The 12350-nt window shown below is 39.4% G+C and overlaps 1 protein-coding gene across 1 annotated transcript in view; it reads right to left on the reverse strand.

The window, feature by feature from the left end:
* LOC126470640 (HEAT repeat-containing protein 5B) overlaps positions 1-12350 on the reverse strand; it is a 504894-nt gene that overhangs the window by 135144 nt on the left and 357400 nt on the right. Inside the window, exons 9-10 of the mRNA XM_050098620.1 lie at positions 6581-6830; positions 3560-3703 (exon numbers count right to left, since the gene is read on the reverse strand). Of these exons, the coding sequence (XP_049954577.1) occupies positions 3560-3703; positions 6581-6830 (394 nt within the window). The remainder of the gene's footprint in view (positions 1-3559; positions 3704-6580; positions 6831-12350) is intronic.

Raw genomic sequence — 12350 nt, forward strand, 5'->3', positions numbered from 1 at the left:
CTGGGAGTGGCATAACAGTGGTAGGTCTAGGAGCCTTGTAGAAGGTACCCACAGACCAGGGTGTTACACCTATCCCCCAAACCAACAAGTTTCAGGTGCTCAGTTTCCCACTGAAACGGAGTCTGCAAGTCACACTTCAGTTGTTTTGGGAAGACTGCTATATGTCCCATGTTGGGAGGGTAGGGGATGGGGTGGGGGTGGGAGACTAGAAAATGTAAATGGTAGATGTTTGTTAATCACTGGCAGTTCAAATGTATGGCAAATAATGGACCAGTTAGGGAAATAGCGGCAAGGGGTGGGATGCCCCACCTGGCATCTTTAACAGACTGTTCCAGCAGCCACTGAGGGATTAGCTGGTAACCAGCTGCAGATTGTGGTGCAAGTTGGGACAAAGGATGCCTGTTGTCTGGGCTTCAAAGTCACAGTTGGATCATGCCAACAACTGGCCAAGAATGCTAAGAAGGCCAGCCTTGCTCATGGAGTTTCAACAAAGCTCACAATTCCCAGCACTCTCCCCAAAACTGATCTTGGACACCTGGTTCTAAGTCAAGTTAAAGGACAGAACCAGAGAGTTTGAATGTTTTGTGACAAGCTAAGAGTTCCTGGCCATGGGGTTGAGAACTCTAAAGTTCCCCTAAATGCATCAGGGATGCACTACACATATGAGGCTGCTGTCCTGGTTGCTGCATGACTGGGTGCACACACAACCACCAAAGCATCTGCAAAAAAAGTACTTGATTTTTAAGTACTCCTACAAAGCAGTGGAGATTACATAATACTAGCCACAGCAAACTGACTGAAACCAGAAATCAGTAGAAGTAAGATTTCTGGGTGAATATACAGGATGATTCAGATGCCACTACCATTGGGTTTTATGCAGCCCACAATGTCTTCAAAAACCACATACAAGATTTTCTCTTGCTCGCTACACACAAAAATTTTACAGAATAAATGAATAGATCTTTTTGTAGGAAATTTAATGTAGTTAAATTTTGTACTGGGTTAAGTTTTTGCTAGAGGCCACAGTTTTTGAGTTATTCAAGAACAACATATTTGAAAGTAAAGTTTATACCCCATAGCTGCAAAATGTCTTTTGACCTTGTGGCTGCAGTTCTGAGCCTGTTCAGAGTTTTCCACACAAGCTGTCCTTCAATGAAACCAGTAGCTAGATTTTCCAATGGTGTCATCCAGTAGTGTGAGATCATCAGAATAAATGAAAAATCTTCACGTGTTATTAGGCAGGGGTTGATTGTCGTATAAATATTAAATAACAAAGGATCCAAGACACTGACCTGTGGTAACCCTTTCTTTTGGCCACTCCATCGACTGCACTGACCTTGAAATTCTATGAAAAACCTTCTGTTTTGAAGCAGATCTTAAATTATTCATGAAATATGGTAATCTTTAGTTATTCCACACATTTTGTGCAGAAGTATCTGATGGTTGATTGTTTCATAAACTGCTGTTAGAGCAATAAATGCTACCCCAGTGACCCTTCTTGTCTCAAAGGTGTCTTTAATATCTGCGGTAGATTTAATATCTGTGCTGTACAATCTTTACCCAGTCTATATCCAGCTTGCTGTGGGATTAAGAGGGGCTCAGCTGCTTCTAAGAGTCTATTATGGATCATTCGTTCAAAGATCTTGTTTGACATAGATGCGAAACTGATCCGTAACTTGCTTCAGAATGGCAGCTGCGCAAGAGCTCCTCCACAACTTTTGGATCCAATAATTACTGAAACAATTGTTGAAGACAGCACCTTTACCAACTTCAGCATCTGATATTGTCCTCTCTAGTTGTTCTTGAGTATATGGTTGAGAAAGATCGGTCAGTTGCATATTTTAGTTAAAGATTTATGAATGCATTGGTGGTTTACCATTCTGAAGCAGGATATTAACTATTTGATCAGCAGAGACACAGACAGAAACAGATCTCTTAGTCAGATCATTATTTAATCTCCTCAGTAGTTTCAATGCTTTTGACTATTTCTGAGCATGTCTAGTTCTTCCATGAGTTCTATCCACTTCTCTTGTTTGACTTCCGTAATTGAGTTGTTGAGGTGTTGGCCAGCTAGAGTAGTTTCTTCACTCCATGGGTCTTCTTCGAAAAGTTGAAGGTATTTCTTTAGTTGTTGCTCTATGCTCAGAGTACATCCCTGTACATAACAGGTTCTGCAAATTTGATTTTAGTCATCCATGAGCACTGTACTATTTCAGCAAACTGATCATAAGACTCAGGTGTGGAGACTAGTTAGGTTATCTTCTGAGCCAATGTGGATTTGAATTTATCCTGATTGGACTTTCTAAGATTAGACCCTCAATGGAATGGTACAACCTGTGGTCTCATTGCCACTGGCATATTATTGGTTGCGTTGGGTGTTTGGGACATGCACACATACAAGCTTTGCACATTGCCCAGCAATGTTATTGCCAACAGACGATAGGTCAGGACTGTACCCACGCCACCATCTGCTGATAGTGAATGATGTGAGTTGTTTGATGTCATAAATTGATGTTAACTGTAATAGCCTGCCTGTTTGAGAACATTTTCACTGTTTTCATCATCATCATCATCATCATCATCATAACCCCATGCTGTACCATGACTGTTGAAAACTCCAATTACAAACATCACTTTTTCTTTATGAAAGTTTCAGGCTCTTCGAAGTCAAATTTTCACAAAAAGTTGTAGTTCTAGGAACATCACCATCTGAATCAATTTTAGCTCTTATCAGAACAGTTTCCTCATGCTAGGCTCCGAATTATTGACATCATCTGCACTGTTTTTAAAATGAAGTAAATGTAGTTTTTGGTGGTAGTACAACAAACAATATTTTTCTCTGGAGTCCGTGTCAATATTAATGTAGGAAATTACTGCTTCACAGCTTGGTAGTGTCCAACACAATATTACAGTACAATAATTCTCCATGCACATTATTTATCTCGGTCACTCATAATTTTGGTAGTATCATACATTTGCCTACAGCATATAAGCCTGTTGGTTCTTCCACTTCCACACACATGTAGAAGAGTCCAGATTTCTGTTCCCAGTACAATCTCTTGTTGATTTATATGTGTATAAACTGTGTGTACATATTTACAACTGACCTTAACAGCACGTTCACTTTACCAGTTCATTAATAGGGAGTTACTTTGTGTTAAGGTTCAGATCTTTAATCACATGTTTCTGAAATGTAATGCTCGTATCTTAACAACAACAACAACAACAACAACAACAACAACAACAACTTTGTTGCCCTCATCTGTAGGCAAAATTTACCTATAGCTTTTGCTGAGACATGCTACTCCCTAGAGCATGTTCTTTATAGAACATCTGAAGGCATGTTTCCTCTGTTTATCACCACAGAAAGTATTTCTTCATCCACAAAATGTAAAAGAAATTTTATGGAGGCAATGAGCATGTTTCCTTCTTCTAACAAGGTCACCACATACATTTTGAAACAATTATAGTTTCAAAACAATAAAATTAAAATAGTACACAAAAAGCAATCAATGACTAGAGTACAGGTACTACAACACTGATTAGTGGCTATACTTACTTAATGACTGATCTGTAACCAGAGAAACTGCTGTTGTTCCTAGGCCTTGAATTAAGCTGCCAATCTCCTGCAAGGCACACACTAGTAGATGCTGACTAAAAAGAGTCTCCTGGTTAAAATCTTTGGCATTCTCTGGATTAAAATCTGCAATTAAATAAAAAGAAGTAACAATAATTTATTTAAATGTTGTAAATCTGGTGAGTGAATATTTACTATCAATAACATTTCTATTTTTTCAAACTATATATAATATACATTGTAATGTAATGAAATAATTGTAATTCAATAAAATAAGTGACTTAACAATTCTACTTTCAAAGCTTTGTTAAAATATAATGTGCTTAAGCAAGTTTTAACAAAATTGTTCCACCAACTTACTGCTGTAATTTACATGTGTGATTCAGATGAAATGCATGACTATTGCATTTCAGTTTCTTTCTTTTCTGTTAGACTAAGTACAGCAAGATCCCAAAAAGATCAAGCGATACACCTAGAGTTTACATTTTTTTCCAATAGTTTTCAGCACATCACAATTTTTCTATGTTCTCACAGATTTCAAGCCTTTTCATAACAAAGCTCTGGCTGTAACATGTTTATTTCATTCATAAACAGCACATGTTGTAAATACTTTCCTCATAACTGCCAATAGATGGATTGAAAACAAAGATACAAATGTGTGGAAGGCCCTAAGTCACAGTTCCAAAATGAAATGTGAATTTCAACTCTTGCACTTAACTATTAACTCTCAGAAACAAATACTGCCATTCATATTTCCATGTCAGTTCAGGAACGAGTTATCCCTCTCATTTTTCAAGTGTACTAAAGTAGTACACAGTCTCCTCCTCCTCTCCCTCCCCCCTCCCAATACCCTCACACCACCCTTTTCCTGGCTGAGCATAGGAATCTTCTGTTATTAATTTAAATATTAAAACTTAAAAGAGTTAGTCTTCTCCTTAAACAAAAATGAGCAAATTAATAAAATTTTGACCTTGTTCTTTTCATTATTGGAGGTAACAAAAGGGATCCCAATACCATATAGAAAGCAATAAAAGGGATCCCAATACCATATAGAAAGCAAATATTTTACAGTTCAAAAATTGACAATGACTTGAACTAAAATTATTCAAGGAAGGACCTACAGAAGCACTTTAGAAAAACTTATCAGCCTTTGAATGAAGAATTTTTATTTTGAGGGCAAATCTAAATTATGGACTGTACATTTGTCAAATCAGGTTAAAGATGAGACTACCCAGCCATTGTGTACACATATGCAAGATATTGGGCAAGTTGTGTAATACAAGAACAAGAAGAATCACATCTTACTCCTTTGAATCTTTAGACCAGTTTATTTCTGTATTGTAGCCTACAACATGAACTTCTGCTATCATTTTTGGCATCATTAAATATCACAGAGAAACAAGCACTAGTTCCCATGCAACTTTGCCTTTCAGTTAGGAGTAATTTCGCACTTTGACAAAATGCCTCTAGTGCTTGGGCAAGACTATGCACACTGCTCTACCATATTAAGATAGTTCAAAGAGTTTTAGAGACATAACTTCAGCTTCAAGGATGCATTGCTTTCAGTCTGACTGCCTAGAGCATAGGAAACTTCAGACATACAGGAGTGTGAGTCATATCACTACACAGAGGTCTCCTAGTACCAGTTTGCCTACAATTCACACTTTTCTGATAGATTATAATGAACTCAAGACACTTCATTCATTGTGGGTGCTCCATTCCTTAACTAGGAAGCAAATGACTATCGTGCAAACAACTTTTTAATAAAATATTGAAAGTGTCTACCTCTTTAAAAGAATAATACTGTTACACACAGTACAAGCTGATTTTATTATGATGATGTTCCAACTAGCTCACAAAACAAGAAGTGGATATTTGAAGATGAAAGTGCACCTATTACAAGCTCAAAAGAACAGTCTGTTGCAAGGGTGATGGGTTCTGTTTTCTTCACCATAAGAGGAGTATTGTAACACAACTCACTCTCTGACAAAGAAGAAGTTGCATAAGCACTTAGAAAATCATTAGTTTTTTTCACGCTGTGGGTCTAAGTGTTGCAGAAGAATATTATGAATTGGAATGTACTGTCAACAAACCTCTCTGCCACAACTGAAATGCTTATTTAACAGAAACAGTTGTGAAGCCTGTTATTCCATCTTAACACATATACACACTGCTGTATTAGACCTATGTATAAACTCTTGAAGGTGCAATAAATGCAGAGAAAGTATTTGAAAAAGTAAAACAAATGAGGCTGTATTGTAAAATGCAGCATATAGTTCTGATGTCTCATGCACCTATATTTAGACAATTTTTATATTCTTAAATAAATAAATTATTGTAAAAATTTCAACACGAATGAAGATGCATTTGAGGGGAATAAATTTTGTATCTCAAATTAGGTACATGACAGTATACAAATGATTAGGTTTACAGAACTGAACACAATCTCTTACTCTGAAATCCAGTAACACACAAATCCTCACATGCAACTTGCATGTGGTGTCTCTAAACCTAATGGTATGGAATTTAAGAAAGACTGCTTATATCCTAGGGGAAACTCCCTCCATAAGGTTTGTAAAGGAGTCCACAAAATGTAAACAGTAGTTGCTACATGATTGTATTGAACAAATCCCTGGCCAACCATAACTGAGACATGTCCAATGACCAAGATGCTGGGCAAATGTGAGGACCTCTCAAATGGGAGAGCTTAGCATAAGAACAGGGAGCACTGCTTGGTCCATTTTCATGCTGCCTATCTAAAGTCTTCTTCACTTTTGGGGGTACAGTGTTATGTACATTCTCAGAGTTTGGATTTGTAAAAGTAATTCTTCCTGAGTCTTGCAATTTTCACAATTGAAATTATAGTATTATTTATTTCTACAGCCTTAAATAATGATACAGAAGTTAGCAACAAAATAAGGTAGTCGAATAAAAATTATGGACAACACTGTATTTAACGTTATATGGAAAATAATATTGTAGAATAATATTGCTTAATCTTACCCATTGAATTCATTTGTTTCACTACTATATGGACAAGATCTTTGCATGCTGATGCCTGTGATTTTTCTCCCAGCATTTTTCCCAGCAGACTACGCAGAATGAAGTTTATACACTTGCGAGAGTAAACAGCATCAACATGTGATGAAGCTGCTTTAGGGTTTGCAACCAAATCAAGAATATGTGCCAGGAGAGTAGGCAAGTTTCGCTCCAACCACACACTGCCCATTGTCTGAACAAACACCACATATGCCTACACAAGAAAAACATGAATTAAACAGAATATAAAAGACAGTTCATTCCTGCAATAAGTTATCTACAATATGAAATTAGTAATCTACTCGCCAAATGTACCATAATATAAATCAAGTCAAGGAAATAAATCTCTGTTTTCTAAAATTAGAGATCTCTTAATGAACCACAAAACTGTTTAAAGTATCCTCAGTATGGGTATTTATTACAGCTATTTCTGATCATGTAAACTTTTTATGTTCCCTACATGTGCACATGTGTGGTGCACGCCTGCATCCCCCCCCCCCTCCCCAGCTAGTTTAACTAGATTTTTTAGCCATATCTGGTGCCTGACGATGAGACAACGATCTTGAAATCAATTGCACATGAACTGAATATCAAAACAAATACAGCTGTATGGAAATGTTGACACTATTACTTGAATAAAATAAACAACTGAAAAATGCCTACATGGATGTCCTATCCACAATGAACTCCAAGAAAATAAGTTACTTACTCAGCATGCAACAATCACACTGATTAACAAATCAACACTGTGGCACCTATTTGAGAAATGTTGGATCAACATGTGCACTATGACTATGAAAGTTTCACTCTGTGCGGGTATTCTTGAAGTAGAAAATTTCCTACATTTTGCTGCTCTGTTCTGGATAGGAAAGACAAGAATGAACATAAGCTTTCAGTGACAAAGAATGTTGCATTTCTCTGGAAAAGTTAACTGGCACAACAACATAGTTTGGGGAGCACACGGTCATGAAAGATATTCTAAAGTTCGTGTGCCCTCTGCGCTCCCTTAGAAAACGTATGTTCTATTCCCCTCGCTCTTTCTTCCACAGAGAACAGTCTTCAGTCTTTCAACACTGAGTTTTTCTACAAATGCAGAAGAGACATTGAAAGCTTCAGTTATCAACTACACAGTGCAAGACTGGACTGGCACTAGATAGCAAAAGACTTTTTGAATAAGATATTTTTATGGTGGGTTAGGTAACATGGACTTCAATATTTGGCACTTTACATGTGGCCTCCTTGTTTCTACAAAATGCTATTGCACTTCAGGTAATTTACTTGGCATTGATGGGTAAAACTGAGACACTGCCCACAGCTAATACAAGAGACTGAAGAAGCAGGGCAGTTCGGGATGGCCCAGGAGAAGTTACGGTAGAGACTACATACTGATATGGCAAATACTGCCTCCATGTGTCAAGGCAGTTATCATATGCTACAGCCAAGTAGAGGGACCAGAAGCATAGCAGAACAGCAGAGCTGCTGCAGCATGGGAGACCAGATTTTTTCACACCTGACCTGTGGCTCTGTTGTGGCTTACATGATAAAAACTGATGCTTTAGCATAAACAGGGGTGAGCCAAGCCCACATTAGTATTACCCATTCCTAAACAGAGGCACTGCAGTCTGTCAGCTGAAGGGAGGCCTATGATGATCTATGAAACTATATGGATCACCTGTCTCCACCTCCAGACTCTGCCGCTGCTAGCTGCAGCTCTCTGCTAGTGCTGAGATCAATGCTGTGGATTTGGCATCATCCAATCAGTAGGCCACCTGGTGGCCTACAGTTTGAGCTCAGGGCAGTGCACCCACTCAGCCACTTTCGTTTGTACGGGCAAACACCTTGCTGCCTGTCTCCATTTATGTGGACAGACACAGCTGCTGCTGCGATCCATTTCATCCACGCTGAGTCCAAAACACCCCTTAGTATGCAGATAGAGAGCCTCTAGTCTGCAGTGTCCCCAACTGTCTCAGCATCTTTGCAGAGTCACTGTTGTCATCACTCCACCAACTGTACAATGCTGCACACCACCGTGCCACCTACTGATGGCTGCATCTCTTCGCAGGCTACCCACCATTTACATCCACAGCATGTTGGCCTCTCCAAGCATCATCACAAGTGTTGTGGCTGATGAACAATAATCTGATGTTTTAACAATGATGTTTTCATGACAATGTGTAGGATGACAAACAGGCATTCAGTCACAGCTCCTCTGCTAACCCACCCATCCAGGGTGGTAAACTACTGGCCTCCAGGCCTCTACTAACACAGTTCATCCACCAACCACAGAGGCCTGCTATGCTGGCCTCTACAGGGTGAATCAAAACTATTGATTTGAATGAATACAGGAGGTATAGAACATAAAAACAAATATAGTTAGTTATGGTACATATGGTTCCTGACAGCAATTTCTGATGTTAGGGACAATTTATGCAGGAAGTAGTTTAGTGTGTTAATTACAGCAGTGAAATTCACAGGAACTCCTAGAATGCCCGACCACTTGCTCGATGGCATGCCATACATCATTGGACCACTGACTGTCATGTCCGTTTGAAGATTCCTGGCACGTCCACAACGATACCAGCAGTGACGGCAATTCTAGCAATGAGATCTACTTGTGTGTCCACAATGGTTTCATAAACCAGTTGCTTCATCCACACATATACATATACATCTACATCTACATCCATACTCCGCAAGCCACCTGACAGTGTGTGGTGTAGGGTACCTTGAGTACCTCTATCGATTCTCCATACTATTCCAGTCTCGTGTTGTTCGTGGAAAGAAAGATTGTCGGTATGCCTCTGTGTGGGCTCTAATGTCTCTGATTTTATCCTCATGGTCTCTTCGCAAGATATACATAGGAGGGAGCAATATACTGCTGGACTCCTTGGTAAAGGTATGTTCTCGAAACTTCAACAAAAGCCCGTACCGAGCTACTGAGCATCTCTCTTGCCGAGTCTTCCATTGGAGTTTGTCTATCATCTCCGTAATGCTTTTGCAATTACTAAATGATCCTGTAACAAAGTGCACTGCTCTCTGTTGGATCTTCTCTATCTCTTCTATCAACCCTATCTGGTACGGATCCCACACCGGTGAGCAGTATTCAAGCAGTGGGTGAACAAGTGTACTGTTACCTACTTTCTTTGTTTTCAGTTTGCACTTCTTTAGCATTCTTCCAATGAATCTCATTCTGGCATCTGCTTTACTGACAATCAACTTTATATGATCATTCCATTTTAAATCACTCCTAATGCCTACTCCCAGATAATTTATGGAATATAGCAGTTGCTGACCTGCTATATTGTAGCTAAATGATAAAGGATCTTTCTTTCTATGTATTCGCAGCACATTACACTTGTCTAGATTGAGATTCAATTGCCACTCCATGCACCATGCGTCATTAGTTGCAGATCCTCCTGAATTTCATTACAATCTTCCATCATTACAACCTCTCGATATACTACAGCATCATCCGAAAAAAGCCTCACTGAACTTCCGATGTTATACACAAGGTCATTTATATATATTGTGAACAACACTCCCCTGCGGCACACCTGAAATCACTCTTACTTAGGATGACTTCTCTCCATTGAGAATGACATGCTGCGTTCTGTTATCTAGGAACTCTTCAATCCAATCACACAATTGGTCTGATAGTCCACATGCTCTTACTTTGTTCATTAAATGACTGTGGGGAACTGTATCAAATGCCTTGCGGAAGTCAAGAAACACGGCATCTACCTGGGAACCTGTTTCTATGGCCCTCTGAGTCTCGTGGACGAATAGCGCGAGCTATGGACATGTGAGATAACATGAACTGGGTGGTCAGGCCACAGGGCCACCATGGCCAATTCATTGATCCCTGAAGGTGGCTCTCAGATGATTCCTCATAGCAATGCTGAAATAGGCTGGCACCCTAGCATGCTGGAAGTACATCCTTTGTTTAACATTCAGATATACATCCTCTAGCAGTACTGGCAACACATGTTAAATGAAGATGTGACATCTCTGTCTATAGAGGCACAATAGAAGAACATATGGTACAGTTAATACATCACCGAGAATTCTGCCCCACACATTAACACCAAATTTCTGTTTGTGAACACAATTTCAAGTACTACCTCGTGGATTCACATACGCCCAAACATGTGAATTGTGGAGATTGAAACAGCCTTCATGAGTAAACAAAGCTTTGTCGTCATACAGGATCTTGGCCAGAAAGAGCAGTCTGTTGTAAAACCATTGTATGAATTGCGTGCATTGGGGAAAATTGCAGGTGTAGAGATGCCAGGCACTGAAGATGGAAAGGATGAAGCTACTGATGATGTAACACATTCCATACAAGGCTATGCCTGACGCCAATGATGTGTGCAATAATTCATGTATTTACAAATGGAGTGTCATAGAATCTCTTCCTCCATTTCAGGAGTTTGCACTGTTTGATTCCAACCTGAATCATGTGTATGTGCACCGAAAGTACCTGTTTCAAAAAGCATGTGGTTCAGGCATCCAAATGTTTGGTGTTATGGAACCTGTTGGTTTGGATAACGCTGTCGAGACTATCACTGCAGCTCATCCATTTCCATTCACAGACCCATACATCAAATGCATATCAGCCATTTCAGAACATATTATATGCTCCATGTTCATTGGTGTTGACACAAGGCCATAATGATTGCAACTGAATCAATGAGCTTAGAAGGATGTCTCTGTTGTTGTCAAAAGGTGGTGATGCTTGGGAATAAATCTAGAAACCATATGTTCCTCATTGAAATATATTTGTTTTGATGTTCTCTACCTCCTGTATTACTTTGAATGAATAGTTACAATACACCTGTACAACACTTCGAATTTCACAAAAAGAATTTGTGTACATGCTTCCTATGCTAAATACCTTATCTGAAGATACATGGTACAGCAACATTTATTCTGTGAGGATACAACATGTAACCCATCCTTACTGAAGAGTCCAAGTATAGGCTTTAAGTGTGCTTTAAGGCTGAAGGATTCATCACTAAACGTTTGATCAAAAACAGTTTTAGCTTCTACATCTACATCTACATCTACATCTATACTCCGCGAGCCACCTTACGGTGTGTGGCGGAAGGTACTTATTGTACCACTATCTGATCCCCCCTTCCCTGTTCCATTCACGAATTGTGCGTGGGAAGAACGACTGCTTGTAAGTCTCCGTATTTGCTCTAATTTCTCGGATCTTTTCGTTGTGATCATTACGCGATATATATGTGGGCGGTAGTAATATGTTGCCCATCTCTTCCCGGAATGTGCTCTCTCGTAATTTCGATAATAAACCTCTCCGTATTGCGTAACGCCTTTCTTGAAGTGTCCACCACTGGAGCTTGTTCAGCATCTCCGTAACGCTCTCGCGCTGACTAAATGTCCCCATGACGAATCGCGCTGCTTTTCGCTGGATCATGTCTATCTCTTCTATTAATCCAACCTGGTAAGGGTCCCATACTGATGAGCAATACTCAAGAATCGGACGAACAAGCGTTTTGTAAGCTACTTCTTTCGTCGATGAGTCACATTTTCTTAGAATTCTTCCTATGAATCTCAACCTGGCGCCTGCTTTTCCCACTATTTGTTTTATGTGATCATTCCACTTCAGATCGCTCCGGATAGTAACTCCTAAGTATTTTACGGTCGTTACCGCTTCCAATGATTTACCACCTATGGCATAATCGTACTGGAATGGATTTCTGCCCCTATGTAT

The sequence above is a fragment of the Schistocerca serialis genome, chromosome 3, assembly GCF_023864345.2.
Source record: "Schistocerca serialis cubense isolate TAMUIC-IGC-003099 chromosome 3, iqSchSeri2.2, whole genome shotgun sequence".
NCBI lineage: Eukaryota > Metazoa > Arthropoda > Insecta > Orthoptera > Acrididae > Schistocerca > Schistocerca serialis.